General features: G+C 41.1%; 1 protein-coding gene across 1 annotated transcript in view; it reads left to right on the top strand.

Annotated features, from left to right (window-relative positions):
- Positions 1-19,881, top strand: part of TAFA1 (TAFA chemokine like family member 1) — a 499,757-nt gene extending 479,876 nt beyond the window's left edge. The window contains exons 3-4 of the mRNA XM_059663020.1: positions 13,790-13,914; positions 19,864-19,881. Coding sequence (XP_059519003.1) covers positions 13,790-13,914; positions 19,864-19,881 — 143 coding nt within the window. The remainder of the gene's footprint in view (positions 1-13,789; positions 13,915-19,863) is intronic.
- Positions 19,882-20,527: the final 646 nt, after the last annotated feature.

Here is a 20,527-nt window from a genome sequence, read left to right as displayed (position 1 = left end):
GTTCAGAAGGCACAGAGAGTCCCAAGCAAGAAGAACCCAAACAGACACATCATAATTAAAATGCCAAAAATTAAAGACAAAGAGAGATTCTTAAAGGCAGCCAGAGAAAAGCAAATTGTTTCCTACAAATGACCTCCCATAAGACAGCCAGCTGATTTCTCATCAGAAGCTCTATAGACCAAAAGGGCATGAAATATTCAAGGTAATGAAAAGCAAGGATCTGAAGCCAAGATTACTATATCCAGCAAGGCTCTCATTCAAAATAAAAAGGCTAAAGGAGTATATCAGCACCAAACCAGAACTGCAAGAAATGCTAATGGGACTGCATAATGAGAAGAAGAAATAGAAAGAGAGAAACAGAGGCATACAGAATTAAAATGGTAATAAGTACCTATCAATAATAACCTTAAATGTAAATGGACTAAATGCTCCAATCAAAAGACATCTGGTAGCTGGATGGATGCAAAAACATGACCAAATTATATGCTATCTACAAGACACCCACCTCAGAACAAAAGATTTACAAAAGATGAGAGTGAAAGGATGGAAAAATATTTTTCATGCAAATGGAAACAAAACAAAACAAAAAAAGCTGGGGTAATAATATTCATACCTGATAAAATAGACTTCAAAATGAAGGCCCTCACAAGAGACAACAAAGGTCACTACATAATACCAAATAGATCGATCCAACAAGAAGATATAATCCTGATGAACATATATGCACCCATTATAAGAGCACCTAAATATATATAAAAAAAAACTTCTAGAGGACTTTAAGGGAGATATCAACAGCAATACAGTCATGGTATGGGGACTTTAATTCCTCCAATGAATTCGCTGGATAGATCTTCCAGACAAAAAATTAACAAGGAAACAGTGACTCTAGATGACACCCTGGATCAGATAGTTTTAATTGACATTTATAGAACATTTCACCCCAACGATCCAGAATATACATTCTTTTCAAGTGCACATGGGTCATTCTCAATGATAGAGCACATGCTAGGATACGAAACTAGTCTCTACACATTCAGGAAAATTGAAATCATATCAAGCATCTTCTCAGATCACAATGAAATGAAATTAGATATCAACTACAGTAAAAATATTCAAAAACATAGAGGCTAAATAGCATGTTATTAAACAATGAATGGGTTACCATTAATATAAAAAAATCAAAAACTTCCTGGAAACAAATGAAAATGAACATACAACTACCCCAAATCTATGGGACACAGTGAAAACAGTTCTGAGAAAGAAATTCTTAGCACTACAGGCCTACCTCAAAAAATAAGAAAAATTAATAATAAACTATGTAAGTCCACAACTTAAAGAATTAAAAAGAGAATAACAAGAAAAGCACAGAGTAAGTAGGAGGAAGGAAATAATAAAGATTAGAGCAGAAATAAATGACATAGAGGTTGAATTTTCAGAAAGAGAAACTAAACACACAATCCCATTTACCATTGCAACAAAAAGGTAAGATACTTAGGAATAAACTTAACCAAGGAGTTAAAAGACTTGTACTCAGAAAACTACAGGATTTTGAAAAAAGAAATAGAGGAAGATATACTAGTAAGCAAGTCAAAGAATCTATAATAATAAAAGCATAATATGCTAATTAGACCAGACAGCTGAAGGAACTTCCGGACGTCCTTCTGGAAAACCTTCCAGATGAAGCTGGGGCTGCCATAGCTATGAGGGCCTAGCCCCTAGCATGAATTTCATGCATCAGGCCTCTAGTATACTATGTTCATGGATTGGTAGAATTAGCATCATTAAACATCCATATTACCCAAAGAAATCTACAGATTCAATGCAATCCCTATTAAAATACCAACAGCATATTTCACAGATCTAGAACAAATATTCCAAAAATTTATATGGAACCAAAAAAGACCCCAAATAGCCGCAGCAATCTTGAGAAAGAAGAACAAGGTTGGAGGGATCCCACTACCACAGTGGTTCTCAACCTTCTAGCCCTTTAAATACAGTTCCTCATGTTGTGACCCAACCATAAAATTATTTTCATTGCTACTTCATAACTGTAATGTTGCTACTGTTATGAATCGTAATGTAAATATCTGATATGCAGGATGGTCTTAGGGCACCCCTGTGAAAGGGGTAGTGACCCACAGGTTGAGAACAGCTGCACTACCATATATCAAGTTTTACTACAAAGATACCATAATCAAAACAGCCTGGTATTGGCACAGGAACAGGCATATAGATCAATGTGAAAAAAGAGAGACCCAGAAATTGACCAAAGCCATTATACTCAATTCATATTTGATAAAGGAGGCAAGAATATACAAAGCAGTCAAGACAGTCTCTTTAATAAATTGTGTTGGGAAAATTGGACAGATATATGCAACAAAATGAAACTAGACCACCAGCTTACACCATACTGAAGAGTACATTCAAAGTGGATAAAGACTTAAATGTGAGTCGTGAAACCATAAAAATCCTGGAAGAAACTATAGGCAGCAAAATCTCAGACATCTTTTGTAGCAATGTGTTTACCAATACATCTCCTAGAATACAGGAAACTCAGGAGAAAATAAACAAATAGGACCACATCAAAATAAAAAGCTTCTGCACTGCCAAAGGAACTATCAACAGAATGAAAAGGGAACCCACTGTATAGGAGAACATATTGGGAATTGACACATCTGATGAAAGGTTAATATCCAAAATCTATAAGGAACTCATATAACTTAACAAAAGGAAGACAAACAATCCAATTTAAAAAAATGGGCAAAGGACCTAAATGACACTTCTCCAAAGTGGACATACAGATGGCCAAGAGGCATATGAAAAAATGTTCAAAGTCACTGATCATCAGAAAGATGCAAATTAAAATGACAATGAAGTATCTCCGCAAAGCTATCAGAATGGCTATCATCAACAAATGACAAGTGCTGGCGAGATTGTGGAGAAAAGGAAACCCTAGTATATTGCTGGTGGGAATGCAGACTGGTGCAGCCATTATGGAAAACAGTATGGAGTTTCCACAAAATTAAATATGGAACTGCCATTTGACCCAGTGATTCCACTTCTAGGAATATATCTAAGAGACCCAAAACACCAATCAGAAAGCACAATTTACAATAGCTAAGATCTGGAAACTGCCCAAGTGCCCATCAGTAAATGAGTGGATAAGAAATACCTGGGACATTTACGCCAGAGAATACTATGCAGCAGTAAAAATGAAGCATCTCTTACCCTTTAAGACAGTATGGAAGGACCAGGAAAGTATTATGCTAAGCAAAATAAGCCAGTCTGAGAAAGACAAGTGTCACATCATCTTACTCATATGTGGAACCAAATGAACAAAATAAACTGATGAACAGAGTGGATCCAGAGACATGGAACAGAGTGCAGAATCTCAGAGGGAAGGCAGGGGAGAGTGAGTGGATGGGAAGTAATCAATCAAGGACCTTGTATGCAAATATGCATGGCTCATGGACACAGACAATGGAGCAGTGATGGCCTGAGGGAGAGTGGGCGGGGGGGGGGGTAGGGGGGGCGGGCAGGATGGGGTCAATGGGGCAAAAAGGGTTCATATGTAATATTTTCAACAATAAAGCTTTAATTTTTTTTTTTTTAAAGAAGTGACAACCACGATGATAGGAATTCCAGTTCTGTTCTGAAATTGCAAGTTTCTCCTCACTGAGCTGGCTAAACTTAAAAGATATGTGTACCATCAGAATAACAAGAAACACCCATTAACACAAAGGCATGAATTTGGCGTGTTTTAGTTAGTTGGTTGGCTTGTTGGTTTTGGCTTAGGCTTGAAGTCGGGAGGGTCCACCCGACAGGCCATTTAAGACCCACAAAATCAATTGGTCTGGCCCTGCCAAGGCATTAGGGGTGATTAAATTACGTGTTGGACCAAATATAGCTGGCTACTTTTTAAGTTATAATTTTGTATGGCCAGCGAATTATGTTATAAATAAACAAATGGCCCTTGGCAGAGAGAAGGTTCCCCACCCCTGGCTTAGAGCCTCCAGTAGGCTTGACCTCTTCATTCTCCCTTCATATCAGTTGAGTTTCTTTGAGAGGAAGTTATTCACAAAGAAATTGAGATTTTATTGCTATATTAGATCTGCTCTATATATAGTCCAGATGAACTCTGAGGGCTGGCAGTTGGCTGGGCTCACCAGCTGGCTAAGCCACATGTTTCCGTATCCCCAAAAGAAAAACCCACGCCTCACTAACACCATTAGGAATTCAGTGTTGATGAAGCTGTGCAGAGAAGTGGGTATTTGTGGCGAAAATAGCAGTTAGTACAATTTTTCTGTAGGATAATATGACTATATATATCAAGTACTAACCCCCTTTTTCCCCTTTAAGAAATTTCATTCCTTGTAATTCATCCTGAGAAAATAATTAAATACACTTGCAAAGAGTATATGTTTAAGAGTACTTATACAAACGTTCTTTCTACCAACAAACCTCCAACCATACACACAAACGTTAAATTTCCAATAGGAAAGGAGTGGTTAAATAAATTAGGTGGTTAAATAAATAAATCCACAGTCCTGCTATGGATATCATTCAGGTGTTAAAATAATGATGCATTTAATTCATTTATAGTCAAGGAAAAAATGTTTATGATTCTGTGGTTAAGTTTTAAATTAGAGTACAGTATGCTATATAATCTTACTTTTATAAAAAAAATTTATGTTACAAATTGTGTTGGTCTATGCATTTATTCAACTGTTTTAAAAAATAAATATTGATCACCTACTATGTGCCAGCACTGTTGTAGACACTTGGGAAGACAACGTTCAAGCCTCATGAATTTTACAATCAAGTGGGAGGGAAGGAAAAATACCCAAGAAAACTGAAAATGTGTGAATTCAGGGAGTAGTACTGTTATGAAGGAAGTCATAGCAGGTAGAAGGGGAAAATAGCAGGGTGAGGTGGGTGTGGATTATTTTAGGTAAATGATCAAGAAAGAACACTCTAAACAGGCACAACTGCATTTAGGCTAGGTCAGTGTCAACCCTGGGAGAACACGTCCAAGACAGAGGGTGAACCAAATAAGAAAAGAGATGGACAAACCTCTTTATCAAACAAAAAGTGATTTTGATTTTGCAATATTCTGCTTATGTTTTATCACTTGTTAAGGAATTTAATAAGGAAATGTGAAAAGGGAACAGGTTACTACTAGGTCTTATGAATTTAAAATTTACAAATTTTAAAAAGTTCCTCCTTTGCAAGGGGTGGAGAGATTGGAAAAAATGTGGAGTGGAGTGGGGATGGTAGAAAACATGACCTAAGAGATGGGAGGGTTCAAATAGCATGGATCTTTGAAAGGTATGTAGCAAGGTGTTTATAATTTATTCTATGTGATGGAACCCATTGGAGAGTTTAGGCAGAGGAGGAATATGAAATTATTTGCATTTTAAAAGATCATTCTGGATGCCGTGTCAAGAATAGTCAGAGAGAAAGTCTGAGGCAAAACATATGTAATGGTCTACCTCCACCCAATGGGATTATGGGTGATGTGTATTTTCCTTTTGATGATCAGTGTGCTTTGAATTCTAGAAAAGAAAATATACTACACTTAGAACTGTGGAGGGAAATGTAAAGATTTCTGTGGTTGAGAACATCAAAATGTTTGTATCTCAACAAAAAAACTATCTGTTATAAACTTCAAGGTCACACTTAAATATTTTAAATACAGACAGAATACTAAATACGAAAATACAGGGAATGTAAAGTAGGGTATTTACTTAATAAGCATAATATTTAACCATACGTTAAAGTTACGTACCTATACAAATGCAAGAAGACATGCTGAATTTATTCTAAAATAAAATCATCAATTTAGTGAAAGCAAGACAAGCATCCAGTGTTTGACTTATGAGTGGATGGAGCAATAGATTTGCATGTACAGACATCTCCCTTCCCCACAGGAATGCAATCCAAGACCCCAGTGATTCCTGCAACCACTACTAGTACCAAACCCTTCCTAGTCTGTTTCCTGTATATACATGCCTAGGATAAGTTGAATTTATAAATCAGGCACAGTAAGATATTAACAAAAATAACTAATAATAAAATACAGCAATTATAAGAATATATATTTGACCCTTGAACAACATGGGTTTGAACTGTGCAGGCTCACTTATATGTGTATTTTTCAATAAATACCATTCATGTATTTTCAACCACAGTTGATCCCAGGTAACTGAAATTATAAAAAGCAAAATCATGGATAAGGAGGGACTACTGTATTGACAATGCAGAATAAGCCAGGGGCTCCAGCCCTGGTGTGCAGTTTCAGAAGAAGAGTATTATTATTGGTAGGCATTAGGGGCACTTCCCTGATTTTGCAAAAAGTCCCTAAAAATTTCTTCTCACCAGAGGAGACAGCTTTTGTCAAAGAACAATGAACTGTATCCCTGCCTTCTGATAAAACAGGTTGGCACAACCCATGACAAGGAAAAGATTTCTTTTATGGTTTGCGTATTACTTCCAATTCCTGTGAAGTTAGCCTTTTTCCTTATTACATATACATATATGCTTTAATATAAGAATTATTTTGTTGATTACTTAGTTGTTAAATTATTTTATCAAGGAGAGCTTCTCTTACCACCATCACCCTGACAACCTAAATCACACCCACCTTTTAGTTTCCATTATAGCACATTGTAACTTTTTGTGTATCACTATTCCTCAGTATATATTATTGCATCATTACATTTAGTGTATATCTCCCATAAGAGACTGCATTCCACTTTAGAGTATAAACTGTCTTTATTCCCAGCACAGCAGCTAACAAATAACTTTTGAATGAATAAAAGATAACTTTTGTCTTTAAATACCTTTAAGAAAAACTACCATTCAATAAAATTATATCATATTTATCTTCTGGTTTTAAATACTGCCCAGTTTGCAATCCACACCCTCACCTGCAACCTCACCAACATAAAATTGCCCCAGTTTGAAAAGCATTGAATTTGTATAGGACAGTGGTTCTCAACCTTGCTGCACATTAGAATCACCTGGGAATCTTTTTTTTTTTTTTTAAACAGACGTTTCTTTTTTTTCTTTTTTTAAAAAATATATTTTATTGATTTTTTACAGAAAGGAGGGGAGAGAGATAGAGAGTTAGAAACATTGATGAGAGAGAAACATCAATCAGCTGCCTCCTGCACATCTCCTACTGGGGATGTGCCTGCAACCCAGGTACATGCCCTTGACCGGAATCGAACCTGGGACCCTCCAGTCCGCAAGCCGACGCTCTATCCACTGAGCCAAACCGGTTTCGGCACTTGGGAATCTTTTTAAAATCCTGTTTTCTGGGCCTCATCCTCCGGAAATTCTGTTTCTTTGTTACTAATGTTGTGGCCCCACCCCATAACAAAGAAATAGAATTTCCGGAGGATGAGGCCCAGAAATCAGGATTTTAAAAAGATTCCCAGGTGATTCTAATGTGCAGCCAAGGTTGAGAACCACTGGTATAGGTGAGCAATGCCAATAACCCCATCATCGGCTGTTATGACTTTGGGATATAGTGTAGGTAAAAGGGGGATAAATGGTGATGGAAGGAGACCAGACTTGGGTGGCAAACACAAAATACAATCTGCAGATGATGTAGAGTTGTACACCTGAAACCTACATGATTTTATTAACTAATGTCACCCCAATAAATTCAACAAAAAGAAATATATTGTAAATCCTACAAAGAAATACAGTCTAGTCAGTAAAAAAATAATATAGACATCCAAGAATCAGTATACGCTTCCATTAAAGATAAGGCATTAGCTCTCTAAAACAGTAATTGTATGGATGCATACTTAGCTGGTTAGAGAGTGCATGTGTTGAGTATAAAGCTTATTAGCTACTATGCTAAGTACTTTATCTCATCTAAAATTCACTATAAGCCGTAGTGATTTTTAACTCCATTTATAACTCTGGAACCTGAGACTAGAACTGGGGGATTTTCCCAAGGCACACCGCCAGGAAGTGGTAGGGCTAACTTCTAAACCCAGGTACTTCTATCACAGCCCAAGAGCTTACCTCCGTCTTTACACGTGCCTCTGTATAAACTCTGTCCTGAAATGTGGGCTCAGAGGAAAGAGGGGGTTTGGAATGACTGCAGGCATAGCATTCAAAGCCTTTAATTTTCTGAAGACAGTAACACACAGAGAGCCACTGCAGGTCTTTTGAAAAAGAGCATTGTAACACCTGTTCCAACCACCTGTGCAAAGGGGCGGCTAGAGAGCTAGCTGCCCAGTCCCTGCTGATGGAGTTCCAGCCACTGCTTTAAACTGTATGACAGGTTGCACAAAAATGAGCCTAAACTTGTTCTTGATTGATGTACTTAGAACCTACTTCTGGGAACATGAATGAAACGATATGTTCAACCATTTAATTTATGCTGAAACTTTCATAAGTCATAGAAGTGAGCTAAGAGTTTGGCATAATATCGAAGAACAGTGGTTTTCTCTCTAACTTTGTGATGAATGCCTTCTCTGCTTGGGAGTGATTTCATCCTTTGGAGTTATAAAAATGGGCGGCTGCTGCTGCTGTTGATGGTGATGATAGCTAGTATTTATTGTACATTTACGAACGCCAGATGCTCTGCTGGTGCTTCGCATGCATTTTTCATGTGATCCTCCCCATCCTTTGATACAGGCACTATGTTTTCTTTCTCATTTTGTTTCATTTTTTATTCATTTATAAGTTGCAAACCAGTTTTGACAAATTCTATGCCATTCAAAGATGAATGCAGCGTGATCCTCAAGGAATTCACTGCCTGGCGAGTAGGCAGGAGGCACACGGGCTAATGGCTGAGTCCAACACGGTTGGGGTTGAGTTACTGGCCATAATGTTTCCTCAGTTGCAGCTCTGCCGTTCTTCACAACTGCAGAGGAGGCATCCAAAAATCAAGCCCTTTCCCTTCTCTGTTTGACGCTGTGGTGCTCACTGACCTCTCAGTGGCTTGCTTCTGTCTTCTTCCATCTTGCACGTCACTGCCAAGGTGATGATGGTGATGGTAACATTTACAGTAAATATGCTAATGCCAGATGTTCTGCTAGTGCTTCCCCAACCACCCCTTTAATCACATCTTCCCTTTGCTCACCAAATACGAATCTTTACTGACTTACCATTCCTTTAAAAATTACAATTAAAAAAAATTTTAAAGCTCAAGCTCCTTGCTTTTGAGAGCTCTCCTGTTTAGGTTTTCTCGGGCTGCTGTCCACTGGGAGCCTGCGCTTCTGACACAATGCAGGGCTTGCTGCTGGCCCAGCACTTGGCTCGTTTATGCCTCCTACGGTAATGCAGGCCTCACAGCCAATAGCCCATGCTGAGACGCCTGAGCTGAAGTGTAAGCTCTGAGGGCAGGGCTAAGTCATGTGCCTTATTTTACAGTCTCCGCAAACTGGAGTGCTTTACATAAGGCAACTACTGAATTAAAAAGCGAACATTATTTCTATTGAAATTATAGAAAGGGACTACACTTCTTAGGCAATACCGTGTGTATTTGCCATGTTTATTAAGCCCACCGCTTATTAGTACCTTGTTCTGTTCCCACGGGGAAATGCCTGCAAGCGACCAACAATAAGATAGAAAGGATTTGTGCCTATTTAAGGTTTATCCCTGAAAGACAGATTGGTTCTCCGTTACAGTCTCATGTGACCCTGTGTAAGGGCGAAATCGAGACTCATGATTAACGTGGCTTTAGTGAGTTTGAGACCCTCAAGGAAAGCTGAGCATTCTTTAAAAAGTTGAAGATCAGCTATTTTTCTGAACCTGGCACAGTCATCGAGCAAATCCCAGAACCCTGGGGCTAAGGCACCTTTAAGACCCTCGTTTGTAATCGCCACAGATAAGCGAGAGGGTTTCCAGCTGATATTTCATTAACTTGGTTCTTCTCAGGGAGGGAAGTTTTTACAGAATTATGCATCTACCTCCAAAGTTTCTCTTGGCTTCCAAACATATTCACTAGCGGGAATTTTATTAAAATGCTGTAACTAATGAAATTAAGCCATGTGTAACTCAGACTAGGAAGAACTAAGCATAATATAAACTGCCTTCTTGTCTGAATTATTTTTAAATTAACTTAATTTTACAAGAAACCAAATGTATTTTTTTTCCACAAGTGTGTCAGCTTGAAATTTATTTTCCACAGTAATAGAGCAGAGAGCGCTCATTCCTCCACTCAGTGGTCAATAAATGCTTTGTTAACTTCTGTGAATCCTAAACACAAAACTAGGATGAGTGAGCCTTAGAAGGGTGACACCGGGAGCGCTGCGGTCAGGCCCGCCTGGATGCTAGTGTTGACTCCTGCACTCACTCCCTGTCAGCCAGGACACGGGCTCAGCTTGCTCATCTGCAGAATGGGTTCAGAGTACCCCCCACTTTCCGAGGTTGCTGTGAAGACTGATACAATTCTTTTAAAGTGCCTAACACAGACACATCTAAAAAGGTTACAAAAAAGTCAGTTATTTTTATTATCATTCAGGACATCTAAGACTTTTTAATACTAATTTTTTATGATGATAAATGTAGCCATAAGAGAAACATCACAAAAACGGTTAAATAGCATGGCTGTTGGCTCCTTTTTGTTAACCGGAGGTTTTATGCAGCTTCCAGTTGGGCGAAAAGGAGGCCGCTTTGAAATGCTCTCTTTGGGAAGTTTTTTAGAGACAGCGCAGGGTAGACGACTTATGAAAATAACCGGGATTGAAGACCGCAGCTTGGCCTGGAGCATGAAGAGACATACATACTCAGATGGCCCTGTCCTGTAGAAACCAGGCAGAACGTGTGGAAGGTATCTTGAGGGAAGCCAGAGCGAGCTGGGTGCTGTGGGCCAGAGGCAGGGCCAAAGCTGTGCAGAGCGCAGTAATGGGGGTTTCCTGCGGGCGTTCTCACTCTTAGAAAAGCCCTTCCTTCCCCCCTGAGCCCCTGGGTCTCCACAGCCTTGAGTTGAAGGGATACCTGTGCTTTGCCTATTCTTTTCCCCACGGTCACCATGGCCAGTGAGGCGACGGGTGTACTTCAGAGATAGAGGAACGGTTGGGTTAGCTTGCAGCGAAGCAGGTCGGCTCGGAGCGGGCGGGCGGGAGGGGGGGGGGCGGCCTCTGGCCAGTGTCGCTGCGCCTCTGCGGGAGCGGGTGGCGAAGGCTCCCCAAGGCGCTGGGTGAGGCAGTAAGATCCGGGGGTTCCATTGTCGACGGCGAGGACGCAGGGCAGGGATGCTGAATGTCAGATGGGCTCTCAGTGGACAGCGTGGGGGGACAGCCTGTGTGACCCGGCGCAGGAGGGGCTCCCCTGTGGCGCTGGGAACCCTGCCGGCAGGACTTCCAGCTGCCCCCGGGGCCTGGGCGAGGCGCTGTTCCTTTCGGACCTCATGCGTGTCCCCCGTTGCCAACACACATGCTTCTCTTACTTAGCATTGCCACCTGCTAAGTCCCATCAGTAAGAGCCCTTTCCCAGGCCGGTGGTCCCTGAGCCGTCCTGATGCGGGGCCTCCTGGGATCCGCGCCCGCTGCTGCTTGCGCTGCCGGGAGACCGAGAAGCAGTGGATGCGCAGGCAGGACTGTGCCCTCGGAGGGTCTGACTTCCTGGGCTGCCCCGTCTAATGGGTCGCATTTTACGTGGTTTGGTGTGACCCACAGATAAAGCACAAATCACAGACAAGCAAACTGCCCTGGGAAAGAGCGTCCCTGCCAGGTAAGGAGTGGACACACGTGGTCCTGCAGCCGTTTCACTCAAGGACTGAGGAAGGCTGGACGGGAGGAGGGAGCCTGACGGCGGGGACCTGAGTGCCTGCGGGGAGGAGGGCGCAGCCTCTGCGGGCGCACCTGGTCCTCTGATGACCTTGGGGACAGGGGTCAGGCGCCCGCCCCTCGCCGCGGGCTCTTCTCAGTCTCCTGTTACTGCTCTGCGGCCCTCGCAGGGGCCTCGTGCCTCTGTGTCTGTGAGAAGGAAGCACCATGATGGAGGCTCCCACGCGAGGAGTGAAGAGTGACGGTTAGGCCCCTGCCCCAAGGAGCCAGGCAAGAGACGCTGGAGGCTGTGAGCGGTTAAGAAATGTTATCACCTTCTCTCGCTGCCCGGGAGACCAGGGTGTGGTGTGAGCAGCAGGGGAGGGGGAGCAGATATTTATGTCTCTTCTAAAGGTCCCCCAGAGCAGCGGGTGGGACCAGGCGCAGGTGGGGGCAGGTGGGGGCAGGTGGGGGCGGTCACTGGAAACTGGGTGAGGCGGCTTACTGGGAGCCCAACGCCCTCAATCCTGAAACCTACAATGAGAATAACAGGAAAATCCCGGGAGGGACAAGAATGTGCCTAACAGTGATGATGTAAAGGTCTAGACTCCAGTCCTGCAAATCAATCAATCGGATGTTTTGAAGACTTTGAATGGAAAAGCTGAGCAGGCTGTGGCTGGTTTGGCTCAGTAGATAGAATAGTGGTTCTCAACCTTCCTAATGCCGCGACCCTTCAATACAGTTCCTCATGTTGTGGTGACCCCCAACCATAAAATTATTTTCGTTGCTACTTCATAACTGTAATTTTGCTACTGTTATGAATCGTAATGTAAATATCTGATATGCAGGATGTATTTTCATTGTTACAAATTGAACATAATTAAAGCATAGTGATTAATCACAAAAACAATATGCAATTATATATGTGTTTTCCTATGGTCTTAGGCGACCCCTGTGAAAGGGTCATTCGATCCCCAGAGGGGTCGCGACCCACAGGTTGAGAACCGCTGGGATAGAGCATTGGCCTCTAGGGTCCCAGGTTCGATTCCGGTCAAGGGCACATGCCTGGGTTGTGGGCTTGATCCCCAGTGGGGGGCGTGCCGGAGGCAGCCAGTCAATGGTTCTCTCTCATCATTGATGTTTCTATCTCTCTCTCCCTCTCCCTTCCTCCCTGAAATCAATATAAATAATTTTTTTAATTTAAAAAAAGAAAAGCGGAGCAGGATTTTGCCCACAGAGGGCTTTCACTCCGGGCACTAAGAAAAACGTGGAACTCCCACACTCGTGCTGAGTGAGTCAGCCTAGCGCTTGTGTAAAACCTCATTGTCAAGAACAGTGGGCTGTCAACATCCCCAAGTTCTCTGCCAGCTTCCCCCCCTCTCCCCCCCACCAACACCCCGATGTGGCCGGAAAGGTAGGGCTGTTCCATCAGGGACTCAGCTTTTGAAAGTTTCACCCACTTCAAGTCAAACATATTCAATAGAAAACACAGCCTGTATCAGATATACTTTTGACTGTAAACAATATTTTCATTTATTATTACTCCTTTTTTTTGCAGGTTTTCTTTTGTACTTTCCGTCGATTCATCTTTTCTTTTTGTAGGCCATTAAAATTCTCACCAGCCCTAGGCTGGGGAATAAACCCTAGGGCTGGATGGATGAACTGGTCTTTCTGAAAAAAAAAAAAAAAAATGGCTGTCATTCTGAACAGCAGTTGGCAATTTGTCCCCTTCACTGGAAAGAAATAGTACACGATTTTGATTTTACAAAAAAATAACAAGATAAAACTTCTTCCAAAAATTAAGCCTTTCCAGTCCATATCATTTCATACCAGGGGATTTTTGACCAAATGCTGTTTGATGAAACCAGACGACATAATTCCATTTGCATTGTAAGGCGTAAACTTAAATCTTACTCTTCTAAATAGAGTATTCTTAGCCAGCCGCGGAGGGTAAGGAAGACCTGCTGCTTCCGAGAGCGCTGTATCAGCGGAGCAGCCGCAGCAGCCGGGCTGTGTGAGTGAATCGCAAACACTTGTTTCCTGTTTTTGAACAGCCTCCATAGTGATTGGGAAATGGTGGTGTGAGATGGAGCCTTGTCTTGAGGGAGAAGAATGCAAGACGCTCCCTGACAATTCCGGCTGGATGTGCGCTACAGGCAATAAAATTAAGACCACAAGAGTAAGTTCATTATCTCAAATGTCTCGTGCATGTGACCAACTGTTCTGTTTTCCTCTGTGCTGTACAAGTATCATCCAGGGAAGCTTAAACAGGGGAGCAGGGGAAGCCTTTTCCCAACAGAAACCATTCTGACCAGTGTCCAGCCATCAGCGAGAAGCTAGAGATTGAACTGAACTTTTCTACTGAGTGTTTCTGCTTCTGGCTCATAAATTAAGTTAGGCTGCAGTAAGGCAATTATTTGGACAATTCGTCCAACACCTATGGTGCTCAGATAATGAAATGAGGATGTTTAATTTGTCCACATAGTGTGTTGAAAAGGTCTGCATTTAAAGTAGATCTTCGTTAAAGGAATTCTATGATAATTTTATAGAGAAAGGAAAGGTTTTGTGATGTGAATAATCATTCCTTGATTTCGCTGGTTAACTCAGAAGTTATCTTCAAAATATGTAACAACCTGCACGGAGGGGCGTACCCAACGGGTAAGAATCGGTGTCAGAATGTGGGAGCAGGAGGAGGCCCAGCTAGGCCAGCTGTTGCCCTTCCCTGTACTGGACCACAAGAAGACCGGGGAGTCCTGCAGGGGATAAGGGGAGGGTGGGCACTCAAAACATTTAAGGCAGTATCTATCTATTTACAGTACAAAGGTTTGTTACTATTTTAACAACCAGTATGGTCACATAGATCTGTGCCACGTGGCTATCAGCCCTGGTAGTTAGGTGTTTGTGTATTTTAATGTATTGGATTTTTTTTTAAAGGAAACTCCACCAATTATAAATCCCAAAATGCTGACCTTGCAATCTTCCAAAAGGGTGACTCGAATTTTAGAAAACACCTCTGATTCCAATTCCTGTATTATGAGTCTTACCTGATCTTTCTTCTCAGCATTATCTTTTCAAAAATAAAATTGGTTCTTGCAGCTTTGTGATGCAGAAAACAAAAGTAATTCTACAGGATACCATTTTAAACACTTATTTTTTCATATGTAAAGTAAGTGGAGATGCTTTGCCTGTCAAATTTAGTTGCCTGTACTGATCACATTAGCTAGTAAATGGCCATACCTCCCTGGCTTGCAGCCAGGAGAGATTTCTGAACCATCTTGGCTTTTTAACATACATTTTTTAGCACCAAAAAAGCTCAGCTTGGATTCTTGAATTTCATGTCAGTGAAACACCTATCCAAGAAACCTACAGAAAGAAACCTGGTTCATGCAAATTATCCATCGTAACCATTTTAATTACCTGGTGGAGAGTGGCTTTCAGGGTTGCCTTTGGTTACATTTTGCCTGAAAATGATTTTACCAAATAATTTGAAGATGTCCTTAGAGCAGTGTTGGCGAACCTATGACACGCATGTCAGAGGTGATATGCGAACTCATTTTTTTTTTGGTTGATTTTTCTTTGTTAAATGGCATTTAAATATGTAAAATAAATATCAAAAATATAAGTCTTTGTTTTACTATGGTTGCAAAGATAAAAAAATTTCTATATGTGACATGGCACCAGAATTAAGTTAGGGTTTTTCAAAATGCTGACATGCCGAGCTCAAAAGGTTCACCATCACTGCCTTAGAAGTTAGTTTTAAGCTACTCTGCATATGGCCGGTGTAATTCCAGAATTATGACTGGAATCCGATCACCATTATTTTTTAAATGTTGCTGATATACAGGGTTGGGGAAAAGGAGGTTTATAGTTGTGAGTACACAAAACACAGAGTTTATTCTTGTATTATTATTTATTAATTATTGTGTTCATTACTTTTATTTATTAATTATTGTGTTCATTACTTTTATTACAACTGTAAACCTACCTTTGCCCACCCTGTATTTTCTGAAATCTCTAGTCCCTATTCCGAATGATAACAGGTGACCCTTTACTGAAGATAAGCCCTGCTCTCATGATGCCTCCAGACTTGGAACTCAGTAAAGAGCAATAGCGCAAGTCATTTCAGGATTTAAATATGGGAAATTCCAAGAGTGCCAAGTAGGAGAGTCTTTGGAAGCTAGAGCATAAACAACAAACAAAACACAGAACTTGTGAATGCCACCTTCCTGTGACCATGGGCTTTCTCTCCTTCTGTGGAGTATGTGGGAAAAGCGCCAGGCCTGTTGTAAATACATCCTAGACATTCCGGGCATTAGGGTAGTAGGATGCAGAATCTTCATGGTAATAATGGAGGCTGGAGCGCACTGTGTCTGCTACCACCCCGGGTGGGCGCAGTGTAACCCAGACAGCTGAGTGTACGAGAGAAACAACTGCCCTTGCCCTGGGTCTGAAGCAGAACCATGGTATGAATCCATTTCCAGTGAGGAAATGAAATGCTGCTCTTCAGCCCTGTGAGTGGCACGCCAGTCAGCTGAGAATTCTCAGGTCTGTCTGGAGACAAGGAAAAAGAAGACACTAGAAAAAGGCTGCATTTCTTTTTCATTGATTTCAGAGAGAAGGGGAGAGGGAGAGAGAGACAGAAGATTAGTGATGAGTGAATCATTGATTGGCTGCCTCCCACATGCCCCCTCACTGGGGATCGAGCCCACAACCTGGGCATGTGCCTTGTCCAGGAATCGAACTGTGACCTCCTGGTTGATAGGGTCGATGTTCAACCACTAAGCCATGCTAGGCAGGCAAGACTGCACTTTATAAACATTGAGAGGACTCAGACATTCCTACTGACTTATAATTTCTCTCCCTTCCTTATCAAGAAATTCACAATGAAAAAAACACTTTTAAACACAAAGGCACCATTTAAGCCCAGACATGCCAACAAGAGTCCTCAGATTATCTGCTCTGGAAATAGGTTTTGTACCAATTTTTCTAATGGGGAATGTTCCCCATTAGAGAATGATATGTCTACAGACTTCAACTATGGACTCTAGCAATCTAACTTTTGAAAGAGTTAAATTCACAAATGTACTTTAATTTGAATCACATGTTTTATTTTCTGTTCTTAACTAAGAGGTGATCTTTATTGTATAAATTATTCAAGTTCTTCTTAAAGTGGAAGGGAAAATAAAGAAAAATCACCATTTTTGTTCTTATATGTAAGACTGATTCACAGAGGGTGCTCTTACAGGAAAAAAGATGAAGACACATACCCAGATTGTTAATGACAACTGAGAGTTTCCTTTATATGTAATTTTTAAAAGTAAATCCAATGTAAAGATATTTGCAAAAAAAGATTGCTGGTACCTCATTGCTTTTTCCTATATAGTTTTGTGTTTGTTTGTTTGTTTGTTTGTTTGTTTGTTTGTTTGTCAAAGTCTTCCTATTAGAGGGCTTACTTCCCAAATAAGCATCTAAGCCAAAAATCTCAGCAGTCTTTGAAATGCAGATGGATGCTTCAGAGTGTAATCTAATTTATATTTTTATGATGTTTCTTTTTAAAAGGGTAGAGAGTAGAAATTCACTGTTCCATTTAAACCTCTAAACCCCCGATTGACAATAGCCAGGATAACAGGCCACAACCTGAAGGAAAGCCTTGGGGAGATGAGATCAGGGTGACAATATGATGCAGAAGGAAGAGGGGTAGGGCTAGGTAAGGGTCCTCCTGTCAGGAGGTTTGAAAGAATAAATCTTAAGGGATGAGGAAGCTCCCTGAGGGAATGCCGCCTGTAGAAAACCTCCAGGAGGAGAAAGCTGGTGACAGACAACCTCCCGAAGAGTCAGGGTGAAGTCTCAGGGCTGAATGTCAACCCTATCCCTGCTTGATCTTTGCTTCAATTGCTTTATTAAAATTAACTTGTCGGCAGTTTACTGCAAGAATACCCAACTTAGATATCAACTAGAGATTTTGCCTATGGTTTCAGAGACCTGCTGGTTTATTCCTTTTCTTTAAACTCATATATCAAAAAATATAAGTTTGAAAGTTGGAAGGGCAATAGCTCATACATTGAGGAACAAATCTCTACACTGTGGATGCAGGAACAATGGCTTAGTTTAGAAAGACTGAGCTCTCCATAGAGGAAATCAGCCGTTTGGCAATGCTGCAATAATTCACAGGTGAAAAGTGAACACTGGGTGTTTGGGGATAGAAAGAGGAAGGAAAAGAAATGAGGAGAAAATCAAAGTCACTTGGAAAGAAAAATAAGCAGATTAAAACAGCAAAACATAATGTGGTATAATACCTTGGGAAGCGTCATGCAGCTTTGGCCTTCCTACAACCCCATATGTGAATGTCTTTCAAACACTGAGAAAATCAAGCTAGTCCGCAATGCAGAATCAAATTCCCTCCCCCAACTGGGCAAGTGAACAGAACTCAGATTGCACACCTAATTACAGTCGCCTTCTGGTCAAATGCCTGTTTTATGTGATCAGCCCAACACAAATCCGGCCCATCCTCCTAATGGCGCCTCTCCCACGGCATGCATATCTCCATGATGTTTTTATATTATTGAAAAGATAAAGTAGTAGCTTTGATATAGTTCATCTTCCTCTCTCAGAATTCCACCTGGTCTGAAGTGCTCTGAGAGCCTTTATAATCCTGTACAATCCTGATCTCCATTTCATTTGGTATTAAATATTTTAAAATTGAGGTAGCAAAAGAGAGGTGGGGAGGGAGGGAGGGAGAGAAAGAGAGAGAGAGAGAGAGAGAGAGAGAGAGAGAGAGAGATGTTCGGAGATTGCAGAAAGGAAGAATGAACCAATTTATCCCAACACAGTATCACAATAATCCCTAGGTCCAAGGGAACTCATTTATTTCTTTAGCCAATTGGTATATTTAAGCCTCCACTACCTGAAGTTAGTGTATGAAGGTCTTGAAGATGTGATGGTGCACATGGCAGAGCCCCTGGTCTTCCATGGAGGATAGGGACCAAGTTTGGGTGGTGGAGGTAAGGGTGATGGGTTGGTAGACACTAACAAACAAACAAAAAGGCTATTTTTGTGAATGTCACTTTTTCTCTCCTTTGATGAACAAAAAAAGACAGTGAAAAGAGAAAGTGATAAATGCCACTGGAATGTAGGAAACCAAGCTTTGAAAGGATCTGTTATTTATACGGAGAGGATGAAAAAGATAAATGTGTCATTTCTCGTAGATTCTACATTTGAATACAGTCTTTTATTGCTGTCCTGACCTAACTCAAAAGCTTCACGTGTACTGCCAAATATACTCCCTGTACTCAGACACTCAGTTTCTAATACTATAAAGAATTAAGAGATGATGAAGAAAAATGTATTATGTCCTAAAACCTTGGCAGTGACTTCACCTTATGCCACCCCTCTACATCTTTCAACAGGCCAACATGACAAGGACAAAAACCTACTCGGTTCAAATTCTAATCAGACACAGATTGACTGCATAGTGCAGTGGTTCTCAACCTGTGGGTCGCCACCCCTTTGGGAGTCAAAGAACCCGTTCACTGGGGCTGCCTAAATACATCCTGCATATCAGATATTTACATTAGGATTCATAACAGTAGCAACATTACAGTTATGAAGTAGCAACGAAAATAATTTTATGGTTGGGGGTCACCACAACATGAGGAACTGTATTAAAGGATCGCGGCATTAGGAAGGTTGAGAACCACTGGCATAGTGTGCAGAGTCCAGTCCAAAATGGGGACATAAGGCCCCTTTTCAAAAATTAATAATTTCAAGATGGCAGCAGAAGGTCATCAAAGGAAACGCAGGGCCCTGTCAGCACAGGGCACTATGCTATTGGGTAGTCTCACGCCCATAAAGCCAGTGCCAGTCAGACCTGGCTCAGAGAGTCTGTCTCCTTAGTTGCGGCAAAATCAATTTAATAAATTGATTTTTAAAAATATGGTGGTCTGTCAATGTACTCGGATCACCATTTGAGAACTATTGCTCTAAACACTAACATTTTGCACTTCAGATCACCTGAAAGAATCAACATCCTAAAAATTCAAGATGTTCTCAATCTTCTGCTTGGTCACTTTTCTTTGTACCTTCATTTTGTTCTTTTCTTCCTGAAATGTCTTTCTTTCTTTGGTTCCAGATTCACCCAAGAACCTAACAGAAGCATTGATTATAGTAATAAAGGAAACCAACTCTGCGGAAAATACCTTTTAAGAATTTAAAACATCTAGCACATTACAAGCCAAATGGATTTCTTACTTGCACTTTGACTGGTTACCAGATAATCACAGTGCTTTTTCTGTGTGTCATGAAGTATCCTATAATGGGAAGCCCTGGAGATTTGGCCAACACCATGCAAAGTGGGTTCCAGGAAAAAAAAAAGGGTTTTCTCAATGGAAATTATGGGGATTATGAAGAATGAGCAACTGTCTTCTAATATGGATCTATAGTTACTTTGTACCATTTGAAATATATGTATATATAATATTTTGAAATATTATATATTCTCTTCAAGAAATGAACAGTGCCACAGTTTGAGACGGCTGGTGTATCACTTTGAGTTTTAGATGCTTTGCTTTGTTGCTTTTTGTTGTCATTTCTTTTTCTACTGGCAAGGAAGACGTGCCCTTTTGAGAGTTCAACAGGGCACTCACACTGCAAGGCCAGCTCCCCGCGGACTCCTGGAATCTGAGCGTCACAATACTGAATCAAGAGCTTCCTTCCGTTTGTATCAGATGCCCAAGGAAGTATGCGTCCTGCTTTATTGCTTTCTGCCCTGTGCAATAGTAGCATGCAAGCTTGGC

Source organism: Myotis daubentonii, chromosome 14 (genome assembly GCF_963259705.1).
Source record: "Myotis daubentonii chromosome 14, mMyoDau2.1, whole genome shotgun sequence".
Taxonomy (NCBI): domain Eukaryota; kingdom Metazoa; phylum Chordata; class Mammalia; order Chiroptera; family Vespertilionidae; genus Myotis; species Myotis daubentonii.
Note: the sequence above shows the minus strand (reverse complement) of the source record. Positions and strands in the feature narration are given on the sequence as shown.